The 15,214-nt window shown below is 40.4% G+C and overlaps 1 protein-coding gene across 16 annotated transcripts in view; it reads left to right on the top strand.

Annotated features, from left to right (window-relative positions):
- Positions 1-15,214, top strand: part of DMD (dystrophin) — a 1,043,904-nt gene that overhangs the window by 946,061 nt on the left and 82,629 nt on the right. For 3 of the 16 annotated variants that reach the window (XM_063182244.1, XM_063182250.1, XM_063182237.1), the window contains exon 1: positions 11,590-11,676. The exons of 12 other annotated variants lie outside the window; for them this stretch is intronic. In XM_063182244.1, the coding sequence (XP_063038314.1) occupies positions 11,657-11,676 (20 nt within the window). In that variant the 5' untranslated portion in view covers positions 11,590-11,656. Of the gene's footprint in view, positions 1-11,587; positions 11,677-15,214 lie in introns of those variants that run through there. One more of the 16 variants, XM_063182256.1, reaches the window with a different exon arrangement.

Here is a 15,214-nt window from a genome sequence, read left to right on the forward strand (position 1 = left end):
TAACACAGCTTCACCTCACAGCTAGTGAGACCAAACAGGTGGCAACCCACAATCAGTGTCTTGTTATCTCTGAGGAACTTTGATCTACCTAATGTATAATAAATAAGATACTGCATTTTAATAATCTTGTTGCTTTCATATCACTTGTCTTGCAAGTTCTTATTTACAAAAACTCATCCTGACATTGTTGGGTTTTTTTTAATTTGATTTTTTTTGATCATTTATTTATTTCACCATACCTACCAGTAGACAGATGACACAACAGCTGGAAGTTATTATACTGTATATGCACTGCTTCCCTGCCCACCTTTGTCCTCTTCTTGTGGCTGCAAAAGATGTAACCACTTTTTTTCATCCTACTCCATAGAGGAGGCTGACCAGATGATCATTTTAGGTTAAGATACTGGGTAACAGAAAATGGAGTTAATCCCCTTGTTTTCTACATGTACTCCTCACTATAAGGCCATATTATCCCATTATGCCCCAGTAAAGACCAATTTTTTTTTTAACCAATTAAATAAATTTGAAGAGCCTCCTTTAAAATAGCATTTTTAGTTCTGCTCTTACATATAAATATATAACAATCTAGGTTTGGTGTTGCAGTACTTTTAGCAATTTAGTATTCATACTACTACTCGAATTCCACATACTTACTTGTGGTCAGTCTGAAGGTTTGAAGGCAGGGAGGATCAGAGCAATCCATCTCTGTTTAAAAGTCACTATAAAGCCAATTATATTTACATAATATATAATAATATAGAATCAAAGAATACTGCTGCATTGCTTATGATTAGGAATTCTTTTTATTCACTGAAATCCAGTACTGAATTTCTCACCAAACTATGCAATGTCAAACTCAGCATTTAATTAAATGTTAAGTTAGAAAAAGAAAAACTATATAACAGGTAATTTTGCTCTAAAAGGTATTTAAAATTATCCTCATAATTGCAAATTATACAAAAAAAGTAGAGAAAATATGATTTTAGCATAAAGACCTAAATTAAGAAAGTAAGAACTGTCTTTTTTGGTGTTGGAGTTGGTGGCTGATTATATAAACTATACCCATCTAGGAACAAGTTTTAAAAAAAAAATTAAATGCATCAAATTGTTTTGAGCGAGAAAATGAGATAGCCTGTCAAAGCAAGAACAATGTGTGCTCAGTAAGGAATGCAGCCAAAATTTTGTTTGGAAGTAAAATTCAGCTCAGTGTGTAGAATGCAAGGCACTAAAAGGGTTAGAGCAACATCACTACACACTGTGCTCTTGCAGCTCACAAACTTGGCAAGATGCAGAAGTGTTGTGTGAATACACAGTCCAAGGGAGCAGAAGAATATTCTTCTGAATTCTACCTTTTACCAGTTTCTTACAGAAATTTCTACCTAAACCACTGCTTTGTATATAAATCTAAGAAAGAAAGGCTGGTATGCATTGGGAGTGCTTCCTCAATTATATAACTTTGTCAAAAATTCTACCAGTTTATTAAAAAAAAAAAAAAAAGTGGAAATAATAGTTGCTTTTCTTAGAAAATTTGACTGCTGCAAACTTTGGAAATTACATATAAAGTATTCAGCAAATTTCACTGGTAGTGACTTTGCTTTGTCAGAATTAGTTGCTTTCTGGACAGAAAATTCCCTGGTTAAAAATTATTGGCTTCTGATTACCAACTGATTTCTCTGTGAAGCTCATCACAAAAGCTTGAGGATCTAGTGCAGAAAAGAACTTGTGACTGTCCTGCATGCCAGGTAAATCCCAGGCATTTGAGCTGATCCAGAACTCGTCTGGCTCCCCAGTGTAGGCAGAGGTTGAAGCCATTTGATGGATTTATTCTGCAGGCCCAACAAGTTTCAAAAAGACAACTTGGTTTTTTCAGCAGCTCAGAGGCATCAACTCCTACATTAGGCCTGATAATTTGAAATTACAAAAATTACATTTTTACAATCAAACCTTATAAATCTGAAGGAAGTCATGCTTTGGGTCACAGGAGCACTAAGTGGAGGAATACCATGGCCTGCTGTAGGCAGGGCCATCCACACCTCAGCAGTAAGAAAAGGGTCAGTGTGGGAAATTTGGACCAAGAAATGGCAATTATTCTCAAGGCAGACACACATTACAGTGTAGTTAAGATAATATGCCACTAGAAAGTTCAAACAGCCAAAATATTGCCACACTTGGAGAGTTGCTCCCTCTTAGCTATTTCATAGACTAAATTATTTAATTAAAAGGCAACATAGACACAGCCCCACTGGCCTGGTTTTCTCCAAACTGAAAGTAAGTGTCATGTACAAAGTTGACAAGGAAATAATTAGTAAAGACTCACTTTCTTCATCTCTTATCAAACATAGTGAACTGCTATCAACAAATAATTGTTTTCATTGCATAAATTCCCTTTTATTAATTTTTTAATTTTAAAGCTCACTCAAGCATGATGCTTACAATGAAAACTATCAGAAAAATTAAAATATGGCATAAATATAAAAGTATTTATTTTGGGAATGGAAGACTTTTAAATGGTGATACCTTACTCACAAACAAGAAATACATTTCTTCAGTTTGTTTCCTAAAATGCAATTCTTAGAGCAAACCTTAATATGGAAATCCGCTAAAAATAAAACTCTCCAAAGGTTTTAGTTCAGTATTAAATACCCTGGTTTGAAAAAAACCAGTGGATTAGGGGGGTCTAATCCTCCCCTCTCTGCTTGGGTTCTACTTGGCAGAATTCTTAGTCTGTCAGCTTCTGCAAATCTTTGCAAAATTATTTTTATCCTTAATAAATTATTTGCTCTGTTAGTTACCCTAAAAACAGAACAAATTGAGGGACATGGGTAGAAGGACAATAATTTGAAAAATAATTGCAGTAGAATTTTAAGAATGAGAATGAAGAGCAACTGCAGCAACAAAACTGTGGAAAAGTAACAAGAGATCCATTTCTCAACACTGAAAAAGTTTCAATGTCCATAAGCAAAATAAATTTTATTGCTAAAGTACAAAAGTATTTAGAAATTACATCTTAACCCTGTATAAGGTTGTAAATCTCGTTTTGTTTTATTATTTTCTCTTGCCTGATGTTTATTAGTATAAAGGCATTAACTAATGTGGTGATAATTATTTGCAAAATGACATTTTGTTCTGAAGTTGGCAACCACTGACCAGAGCTGTTGATAATAATTGAAGAAAAATTATTTACCTGAAGAGAAGAACAATGATTTAAAACAGCATCTTTTTTTTTTTTAATATGACAAACTGATTTTGTTATTTTGGGAATAGAGATGAATGCTCAAACACCTGTAATGTTTTATGAGACACAAGGGGCGACTTTAGAAGATCCTTCTTTCTGACTTTAATAACAGGTAGAAAATCTTCCACACAGTACCCAATATGGTACCTATGTATTAAATTTATGCCAGTATGAAATGGCAAATTCTGGACACTATTAAATAAACAAATTGTTTGAGTGCTGTGCTCTGCATTTGTAGTGTACCATGTAGATAGACAGAAATCTTGGTTTAATTTAATACCTTCTTTTTTCCCTGGAAAGAAGGTGACAAAAACTGTGTGATGTTTCTTAGGCCTGATAACGGGAAATAAGGTATTTTGAACTTTTAAATAATCTGTCTTTCTGTGTCGTGCAGTGAGGGAGATGATGAAGATGGGTAACTTCACTTAGTGCTAGCAATAGGAATTTTCTCTTTAAGTCTGGACTATTTCAGAAAAAGCTGAAGATTTTGATATGGTAGATGTGTAGGCTGACATTTCTGATAATGTGTTCAAAGGAGTTAGATGTAGCAGCAGGAGTCTAAGAATGTTAATATAGACCATAACTAATATTTAAACCCTTAATATTTTAGGGTTGTGTGGACTGTTCAGCATTTAGATTGCACCTTTGAAAGCAATTTCCTAAAGAAGCAGTAAATAGCTCCAAATACAAATGTTTGTTTAGTTCAATGGGGCAAAATGCTCAGTATAGAAAGAAAAGAAGTATTTTGGCTGATTTTGAGCTAAACACATTCACCATTGTTCCTGATTCGATAGTGGACTATGGAAGGTCCTTGAATTCATCTGTGTACCTTTGATCATAAATGTCAAGGCTCTTTGATGTCTGCTCTTTGGGCAGACAAGGCATTTCTGATTTTCATTACAAATTTTTCACAGTGAAATTTGGCTGTGTTGTGAGAAAGGAAATCATAGTTTTGCATGTTTATTCTTTCCCTAAGAGATTCCATTTTCTGTTAAATAACTGAGATCAGAGAACTGAATGAAAGTATGCCAGTAGAATTGCAAGCTATTTGAGACCTTGCTGAGATGCACCTTTGGCTCAGCTGTAACATATGAAATACTGAAAGTGCACCTAGACATGGGGTTCCACTAAATGCTGTTATTAGGCTTTGATAAGCATGAAGTTTAAAATATGGGGCAATATAGTTCAGCAAAACTTTTTCCTATCAGCTGGCAGCCACAGGATCCTTCCTTGAATTAACTGCCGGCTACTGTGCTGGGGATAGGAGGAGCTACACAAAGATATCTAAGTGTAAAAGCTGGGAGCAGTACTTAGTAGGGAGAATCATAGTATAGTTAAGTACATGGAAGGTACAGAAGCTGTCTGGAATTATGTGGAGCATGTGCTAAAGCATAAATGCTTGGACTTGCCACAAGATACTTAAATGAAATCCTTTTCATCAATGAAATCCACTTACTAAGAAATAATTTTTATCTTACCTCAAAATTCCTTTATATCCCTCGTTACTGAAGGGTTTAAGTGCTAACATACTTTTAGATTCAATTAGGATAAAATAATATCTGTGCCCTAGGACATGGCTCCATTATAGCTTCTGTCTCTGGAAGCCCCAGTTAATGTAGGCATCTGTGTGCCTGTAGCTGTTTCAAATGCCTGTATGGAAACACTGAAACACTGGTTTTTCACTCTTTGGCACAGACAAGATGAGATTGTTGCCACTCGCCATTACAGGGTGCTGCCAGAGCTGTATGAACAATTGTCTCATTTTCTAGCTAAAATAAAGTATATTTTTTTCACAGGATATTGTTTAGAAATGAAATAAAAAGTTCAATTTCAGAAATGGCATATATTAAGCTTTTGCTTTCCAGATTTTTTTCTTGCTCACCTCACGATGGGAGTAGTTGCTCAACCCTGAACCTGAAGCTGCATTTCTATGCAGATAAATTATGAGAAATGTCACCTGGATCAGATGAAAGAGTTAGCCTGGATGGAATTACTGGTGAGGCCAGTTAGGTGGAGCTGCCTCCTCTGCCATCAACTTCTCTGGGCTGTTTCCTTTGCCAGGTGCAGCGCTCTGCTCTCTGGATCCCCACATAAGACATTCAGGAAAGGAGAGCAAAGCAGTCTTGCCATGCAGGACTAAGCTTTGCTCATCTTACACCAGGGTATTGGGAGAAGCTAAATCTGCCTAGTTTAGAAACTCTGTCAGTGTGATTTACCAGGAAGGGAGAGCCATCCCTTTCCCACATTAAGGCTCTGTATGGCCCAATCAAAGGAAAAGGTTAGGACTAAATCTCAAACTGATCTTTGCTAAGGTCAACAGCCTCAACATTTCTGGGAAGAGGATGAAAAAGCCTAGTGTGTACATAAAAATAGGCAGGGCCTCTTGAGTTTTAATTATATATTATGTGTGGTATATTATTGATGAAACAACATGGTAGTTAGGACAGGTTGAACCTACATTGCAAAGCAAGAGAAAGTACAAGTTTCTGTGAGAACACAGAAAAGCGTTCATTGCTAAAATACAGGCAGAATACAGACAGCAAAACATGAATGCATTAATTCAAAGGTGCAAAATCTGCCCAACAAGTGGTCTGACTGGGAACTTTTCTGTGTACACCTGTCATAAAATGCGATCTATTTCATTGTTCTCTTCCTTTACTACCTAATTGCAGCCTTACCATTGGAATATCCTAGAAAATAATCTTCAAGCATGATCTCAGTGACTTTTTCCCCAAAGGAGTATTTTCTCTTCAATATGATTTTGAAATAAAGTCCTTAATGTAAGAAAAAAAAAAATCTGCTTGTATTTTATTAGTCACAAAAAATAGATTTAATAATATCCATATGTACATTATGGAATGCAACACAACCAAAAGTAAATTAGTACAAAAAAGAAGGCATTCTTCTCCTTTAATGTCTGTGGAAGCCTTTGGAAGAGGGGGCAGCTTGTTAGGGATTGGGAATGCAGGGTGAGCAGTAGCTAGGATCAGGTTTTCTGGTCCTGAGTGAAGGAGGACTGCAAGATACAGAGTTTCTTGATATGGAGATCTATACATTGATAGGAAACAGTAGAGAAGTTAATGATTTTGTAAGCCACCTTTGTGTTTGCAACACATAATTTTATGCATAGAAAAAAAGATTTTGAGGTGAAAAGAGCGCCAGTGAGTGAGAGAGTTTATGAAATCCTTCTTATTTTAATCCCTCCAGGAGGCAAAACAATCATTTATTTCCAACTGGGCATGCAAAGAAAAGAAAGAAATGGAGTTTGTCTTTGCTGCTTTGTTTAATTTATCCTTATTAGTCTGCATTTTTTTCTCAACCCTACTCCCTATAATGATAACCATTCATTTTGCCAACACAGATTCCTCAAACCAAGAATTTACTATGGTCTAATTATAGTTTTTCAAGTCTTATTTGTGCATTGTAAAGATCAGCAGGCAATTTTGTTTGACCTAAGTTTCCAGTTGGCAGATTTTAAGTCTTCTTTTTTAATATATATATATATGGGGTTTTTTTCTCCTCTTAGCTTTCCAAAAGCCTTACCTCAGAAGGAGTTTTAATGCTTTTAGTTTTCTAGCATTATGTCAGCATTTAGCTTCTCGATCTCCTGTTTTTGGGACTATTCACACTCCAGTTCATCTCCATCCCAGAAGAGTAAGGGTTACTCCTTCTTTAATTTTATTTCTTTGCTGTAGTTTCTTATGGAAGGGAGAAGAAAGCTTTTGCTATTTACAGGAGCTTACCTGAAGAGCTCATGGCACTGGCGGGATCAGGATGTGCTTTCCACCCCTTCCAGCAATCACACCCAACCTCAGTCCCACTCTGCTCCTCTTTTCAAGGCAGCACTAGAGACTGAACACTCTGCCACTGTCTCTATCACCTTAAAAAATAAATGCAGCCTCTCGAAATTTTCCTTTCCAAGATCTCATCAGGCTGGAATTCATACATATATTTAATATATTCAAAATGACAGGCACCCTCTCATTCACCTTTCAGCAACAGCACGCAGTGTGGTGCAACATAAGGCACACACAGGCTGCTCCTGAGGCTCCACTGTACCCATCTTGTAGGGTGACTAAGATTTCACTTTTAATCAGGTGTCCTTACTGTAGCAAAAGCAAGTACAGCCCAAAGGAATGTGAAAGCTGTGCTGCTGTGCATTCAGCAGGAACAGAATTGTTCCTGCCACATGGGCCAGGTACCAATATTTTCCATACTAGGCATTATATTGCTGCAAGCTCTGTAATATTTACGGCAGAATTAATTTTAAAATTTAAAAAATAAATAAAATAAAAAAGAGGATACATCCTCCTCAGTCTATTCCAAGAATGTCTCAGTGAAAAAAATTTGTGTGAGCTCCATTTGCCAGTTTCCTGCCTTAGAGTGCAGAGAATGAGCCCTGGGTAAGAAGAAGCACCAGCTTTGTCATCCTTCATGTGGGACAGAGGTTGGGTCTCCCTCTGGACAGGGAGGGGTAGGCTGCTCCTTCCCCAGTACCGGTGGTGTAAATGACTGATTTAAAGTTACTGAGCTCTGAATGTTTTACTAGTTCTTTAATTTACAGTGCAGTGCTGGGGAAAATGAATGGAGCATTTCAAAACTATTTTCTTCGTTGCATTTACAATATTTTAAAGTGTTTTCAGTGGTAATGTGCAAAAAGGCAAAAAAAAAAAAAAAAACAAAAACAAAACAAAACTACCAAAAAAAACCTAGCAGCATCCAAAACCAGTATTCTCTTCTTGACTTTTCTGAGAGCTATAAACAATTGCCCAGACACCATAAAGGTGTCAGCCCTTGGAGCATATTTAAGACACATGAACCAGGAAAGGGCCATTGTGCCATCCTAATTGATTTTTAGCATTTATTTATACCAAGAAAAAGAAAATAGACTCAAACAGTGTAACAAATTAGCCAGCACAACACAGGGCACCACAATATCTTCTCAAATGCAAAGGAAACTAATCCACTGTCCAGATAACTGAGAAATGGTAAAGCCACACTTACAAGGAGGCTACACACTTCCGAGAGCTCTGGAAGCAAGACTAAACTAGTAGGAAAATGTTGTATCTTCACCTTCAATGACAGTAAAATTAAAGAAATGTCACTTTAGTTTTCTGGCTCATAAAATGCTTAAGTTACAAACAAACTTGTGCCTTTAATGTCTGCCTTAGTTTTAGGCAAGCCCCAACCCATTCCTGCAATTGTGTTTCCACATCTGTCTGTAACATGGAGTGATGATGATAATCTGGTAAATAAAATTTACAAAGATTTTAAACTCAACTGTTAATGCATAGGAATCAATTAATTTATGTTCATATAATTAGTTTTAATGTGCACATGAGTCTGGCTCTTCATCAAAAAGAGACAACATTCTGAGAAGAATTATTAGAACAGAAAAATTTGCTTTCTTAAATGCAGAAACCCCAGTGACCCTTTGGACAGTAGCAATGCAGTCAGACTGACTACAAATCCAAGTCATCTTTTTACTTTTCTTTTTTCCTGAAAGAGTTTTGGGGTAATAAGACCACTTCTAAATATCATCCTTCATTTTTTAGGCAGCCATGATTTCCCTTTAAGCACCTGGTGTTATTAAATGAAGAAGACTTAGATACATTGATTAGATACAGCCCAGGACAAAAGAACAATGTAGGAGAAATAAACACTGCTCTTCTTCTGATTAAATTCTCTATATAGTGCACAAGTTGACCGAGTAGCCCTTGCATTAGAAAAGCACCACGGGGAATTAAAACTCTGCTTACTCTGTAATCCTGTTTTATTATTTATAGGGAGGTGACTATCTTTCATCAAATAAATGGCTTAAAATTAACTATGGCATAAAAATTGGCTTCAGTTACAAATGCCAAAGACAGCAGCCATTTGCACTGCAAACAAAATATATTTATGTAGTAAATTATGGGTAGTTTAAAAGTAATTTAGAGTAAGAGTGGTATTACTTGTACACATTATACAGCAAAAATATAATTTTCAGGTCAATCAAAATAGCTAAAAGCTTTGGTGAATTTGGAGACAACAATCAGAACTACATTAAATAGATTTTTTTATAAAAATCAATTTATAAAGTCAATAGGCCTTAATCCCTTAATCCTTCAACATTCTTGTTTTGCCCTGGATGTTCTTGAGTGAGTAATAGTTTGAGTTGGGAGATCAAAGGGTTAATTTGCTTTTCAATTGGAGAATGACTCAGAGTTACCCTTTATTGTAAAAAAAAAAAAAATAAAGTGATGTGTGGGTGTAAGGTAGGGAAAAAGAGCCAAGAAAATGGATTCACTAATTGGGGTTTTCACCTGCTGTGAGTCTAATTGAATACAATGCTTTAATTGTAACTCAAGGAGAAAGAAGATTATGCAAAGTATGAGAAATTCAGACTGGTTTTTAAATTCCTATTACTTGGCACTATTGTATGGGAAAGAAGAGCAGCATGATAATAGCAGCATCAAGCTTCTGTTACGGCAGGCCAGGAAGCTCCAGAAACAGTGGAAATTGAAGGAATGTGTGTCAAGGAATCAGTGCTAGATGCTTCTGAAGGAAAACAAACCACTTTTGCTGCGAAACGTCTGGCCTCTGGCTGCCCCTCCCTTTGTATGACACCAGCAGCTGCTCTCTCCTTGTGGGGAACCCTGAGGTTCCTCCCAGCTAGGATGAAAATCATCCTATTTTAAAGACTTAAGGAGAGTTTTGTCACTTCTTAAAACACGGTTAAACCTGCGAAAATGTGAGACTGCTGATACAACACAATTGACAGGCTTCAGCCAGTTTATTCATGTCAAAACCAAGATACAGTCAGAGCAATTGATGTAATACCAGGTCCACTAAATTAAATGGAAGATTCACAGTCTAATGAGTTTTAACACGGTTTTTATGTTTACGCAAAAATTATTTCTCTATTTTCTCTCCATATTGGGGTAATATTACAGATACAAGGTTACTGAAAACTGTGAGTTAGATCTGTTAAACAACCTAAATCATCTATAAACTAGGAGAATTTAACATTTAATTCCAATAATTTTTATATTTACACTTGAGGGCCTGAGGGGTTGAACCTTGAGCATCTCTCACATTAATGCTTCTAGAAAAAATGCCTGTGGGCTTTCCTTGAACTGCTTGTTGAACTTTTCTTAAAATCAGATAATGCAACTACCTGGAGCATTAAGGGGAGCCCTAAATTTCCTGATGCTTAGGCTAACACCCTCCAACTTCAATACCTACTGACATCCATGCAACAGGGGTGGGATGAATTTTTCATGCTTCTAGGTGTGCGTCTTCCCAGTGTTAAAACAGGGAGATTCTTTTGTGCATTTGAAAGATTTCAATTTGATATTAGGAGGAAATTCTTTATTGTGAGGGTGGTGAGTCACTGGAACAGGTTGCCAGAGAAGTTGGAGATTCCTCATCCCTGGAAGTGATCCAGGCTGGATGGGGACTTAAGCAACCTGGTCTAGGTGGCAAAGAAGGTGGAACTAGATACTCTTTAAGGCCCCTTCCAACCAAAACCACTCTATGAATCTGACTTGAAAGACATTGTTTTTGGGGTGGCTTTACCAGGAAATCACAATATGCAAGGCTTGAAAAACTACTTGGTTATGGGAAGGACTGGGAGCCTTCATTAGGCGAGACTGGCCACGCTGATTTGAAGCGCTTGTGACACCAAAAGGAGATTGTTGGCTTTTTGTAATGCATAGTTTGTGTAATGCACATTGCGTAGGAATTAATGCAAAGAAATATCGCAACAGTAACTCGGCGTGAGCTGAACTATTTCCTCCGCACTGAAAGATCCAGGAGAGAATCTCACCCTTCCTTCCCTGCAGGGCCAAGGCAAGCCCTTAGAAATGAAATTACCTGATTTCACTCATGAATAAACCACTCAGCATTTTAAGCACCGAAATTAAACGCTGAAGGAAAAGGGGGGAAAAAAGTGCAGGTTAAGGCCCATTTCAAATGTCTGGATTCGGTGCATATTTCAGTTAAATTTTCTTCCCAAGCCCGCTGAAGACGAACTGATTTGCCGCCTCTCAGCACATGCCACTCTCTGGCCGGCCGGCCAGCGCCAGGGCAAAGAACACCCCAAAAATAAAAAAGAAGTCAAAGGAAGCCCCGAGGGCTTCCTCCAGAATAGCTGCACAGCACCGGGGAGACCGGGGAGGGGCGAGGTGCCCTCAGCCGCCCCGCATGAGGCGGGATGAGGGGGGAGGCTCGGAGCTGAGGGCGGGCAGCGCCGGCACCGCCGCCGGGCGGGAGCGGGGCGGGGCGGGCAGCGCCACCTCCTCCTCCTCCCTCCCTCTCCCTCTGCCTTTCCCTCCATCCCTCCCTCGCTGCCGCCGGGGCGGCCGCAGTGGCGCTCAGCGGCTGGGCTGGGCGGACGCGCTGTTTCTGCCTCCGCGGCGCCGCCGATCCGCCGCCGCCATGAGGGAGCAGCTCCGTGGGTAAGGGCGATGCGGGGCGCGGGCGGCAGGTGCCGGCGGGGGCGGGCGGGGGCGCGGCCCGGGGCCATCCCGCGCTCCGCGGCGGCGGCAGCAGCGAGCGGCGTGGCCGGCCGCCGTCTCTGTCATCGCTTACACGGGAAATCGCAACTTGCCGCTCGGTTTCTTCTGGGAACTTAAAAGGGCGTTTAATTCGGCGCCTTTTCCCCGTTCCCGAGGCCGTAGTTGGGCGCTGGATGCGCCCCGTTGGCACACGTAGGAGATGGCGGTGTGAGCGGCACGCACGCGTGGCACTACCTGTGCCGGTGCCTGTACCTGTGCCTGTACCGGTGCCTGTACCTGTACCCGTGCCTGTACCTGTGTCCATGCAGGCTGGCGAGGGGAGAAGTCGCGGCAGGGAACCGCGTTGGTGCCGGAGGTGCGCGATGCGCGGGGCTCGCCCGCTGCTCCGCAGGTCCTGCGGGTAGCGCGGTGCTGCGCGGCGTCACCTGCGCTGAACATCGCCCGTGGGGCAGCTCGGACCGGGCGTGAACTTCAGCGGAATTCCTGAAAGCGAACGTGCTCGGGGGTGTATGGCTTCTTTCCCCCCCGTAATTTCATGCTTAGAAGTAATCTTTCAAGTTAATAGGTAGAAGAGGCTGGGAGGGGATTCCCTCCGGGCGGTTGCACTGCAAGTGCTGTATGTCTTGTTGCTATATGGCGCCTTATATTGCCTTTTAATAGCTGCTGTAAAACATCTTGCAGCCTGGGACACCGGAGGTGTCTTGCGCAGGAGTTGGGCAGAGAGGTGGTTTTTGCAGGCGTGTGTGTGCAGAGCTGGGGAAACGAGGAACCTGGTTATATCGGGGATCTTTGACCTTTTTAGCACTAAGGAATTGTTCAAGGCCATCGCTTGTCTAAGCCTGGATTTGACAAGACCCTGCAGTGAAATTGCTTTGGCAGAAGTGGAGAGGAGAGGCTTTGGAAAGCAAATAGATCAGCCGAGACTGACAAGCCGGGGGGGAAAGGCTCACCCAAACCAAGCCACTGAGTGGGAATCTTTTCCCCTGACAGAGCAGACAAAATAAATGTTTAACATCAGCGGGAGAAAAGAAGGGTTACTATTCAGTACTTGACAGGTGATATTTGGCCCTTCTCCTATTTTGCATTTCCAGTATCGGCAAGAAACTTTAATATATATCGGTGCCTGCCTTCAGCAGTCTGATAAATCTTGCAAAAGCCAATAAAACAGGCTAAAGTCAAATTCCTGCTGAAGAGACGCTGATCCTTGGCTTAAACAGAAGTAATCTCTGCACAGATCAGTAGTCTCTAGATTTACAGATGAAAACAGTAGTTCTTTGTAAAGCACAAAGGAGTGCCACCTTTTTACATTGCTAATACTTTCCATAGCACTAACTTGTTTTAGCTTGGGAATTAATGAAGCACTGTAGAAAGAGAAATATTAAGTCTTTCTTTGCAGTCACTGTCATCTTCCGTTGAAAACATTTTTCTTTTAAATGAGAGGTAGTGTCTATTCATAAAAGCTCTTTCAGTAGCATTTAGGTTCGTTTAGTAAAATCCAAACAACTGTCATGTTTACTCTGGCTTTTTGACAACAGTCATAAGGTGGTTGGAGTAACATTTGATTCATTGTAAAGACAGAAGGTGAGGAGTATTGTAAATCATGTTGTTTGAAACGAGATGAGTTCAGGGGTTTGTACAATGCCACTATAATTTGGGCACTTTTTTATGAGTATATGTGACTATTGCTATGCGATAGAATTTTTTATTCTGTGCACATCTATGCATTTGCACATGTTGTTCATGTCGCATTTGCTAATGAAGGGTGTGGGGAGAAGTGCAGCAGAACTGGCTCTGGTATCACCAATGAAGTGAGCTGTAAGAGTTTAAAAAGAACTCTGCAGTTGCAACCTGAAATTTTGCTCTGGAGCTGAGCAGTGAATACACAGGACCTTTTTTTCTTTTTTTTTTTTAAGGGGTGAGGGAGAAGAGATGCAATCAAAAACAGTTAAAAGATTTGTCAATGTTACAGTGTGGCTGGTGCAGGAATGTGGGGGGGAATTTGTGCAAGAATTTGGGTGTGGGGGAGCGTTGCTTTCAATTCCTCCTGCTGCTGGTGTTGATCAGAAGTAATATAAAAAGAATGAAGAAAAAATGACTGTATTTTGTCCAGACTGATCAAGTCATAACAAGGGAACTGCAATTCCAGTTTGTCTGTTAGGATATCATCTCTTGATTTCAGGTTTCCAATCCTGTGTGTTGTTGGCTCTGCTGACAGTGATGAGAGACAAATCACTCTGCTGTTGGCAGAAACAGAGTTCACACAGGCATAGTGTGACAGAATTCCCTACATAAAAATTATCCTTGCTAATATAATATAATCATCCTTTAATGAAGTGGTCCTGTGGTTCCCAAAGGATGTATCAAGTGAAGACTATGCTTTCATCCCACCAAATTATCAGTGTGTTTAGCGTGCCAGTCACACTTCCACCAAGGTGTCATCACTAGCCATTGCTGCTCGTCTTCTTTTCAGGCCTGGTTTTAATTTCCTTTCCACTTTTGCAGCTCAGGTCAGGTGAGAAAGAGGAAAAGAGGCCAAGTGAGTGCACTTACATTTTTATTTGTTTCAGAATGCCTGTGATTTAAAAGCTAGTGATCAATTTAGTTGACCTAAATGTAGAGCCAAATTGAAAAATATATCCTCTGAGCATGTGCAATATTGGAAAACTGCTGGCTGTGTGTGCCAATGTCTTTTTGTGTTGGTGGTTTGTTGGAAAAGCATTTTGAGTACTTATTTCTGCACATATTCTCACTCTGCTTCAGCTGCTGCTGATCAAGAGGACTCAGACTACACTTTTGACGTCTTTCTGACTTGCAGGCTGTAAAGGGCCTTGTTCACCAGAGTTTGAAACTCTGGCAAACACTTTGCTGCAGATCTATTAAGGATGCTACAGCGTTCCCAAGTGTGGTTGAGGCCGCCTGAAAGTGCTGAGCTGGCATTTCACTTCAGACAGTGCTCACAATAAGGGCATACACACAAATCCTCCCCCACCGGTCCAAGCCCAGAGCTCACAATTAAATGGCCTTTGAAAATGGCAAAGAGGCTTAGGAAGTATAGCCTTGATGGAATCTAACCTTTCCTGGAGCTGCCCTTGTGTGCAGAATAGTTGATAATTTCCCGAGCTGAAGATGTTGAGAGGCAAACGCCTTTTAGCTGGAGCAAAATATCTGCAGCCTTCTTGTGTTCTGCATGTAAAGTACCAGCAAAGTCTGCCCTGGCTCCGTAGGGCCACTCAACCTCCACAGTTCCCCTCCAAGCCTTCCCTTGCTCCTGCAGGAGCACAGAGGGGTGCCGAGGGCTGGCCAGCCCATCCCTGGGGCTGGTTCCAGGTGGAGCTGGGTGGTCTTTGCCAAGGTGGGATCCAGCAGGTGCAGGGCACTCTGCCCCGTGGGTGCTCACTGCTGGGGCAGGAGTTAGGGGCTCTACTGGCTTGACTTTTGTGGTCTTACCAAAGGAATATTTCCTCTAAGTTGCAACGAA

The sequence above is a fragment of the Melospiza melodia genome, chromosome 2 (genome assembly GCF_035770615.1).
Source record: "Melospiza melodia melodia isolate bMelMel2 chromosome 2, bMelMel2.pri, whole genome shotgun sequence".
NCBI classification, from domain to species: domain Eukaryota; kingdom Metazoa; phylum Chordata; class Aves; order Passeriformes; family Passerellidae; genus Melospiza; species Melospiza melodia.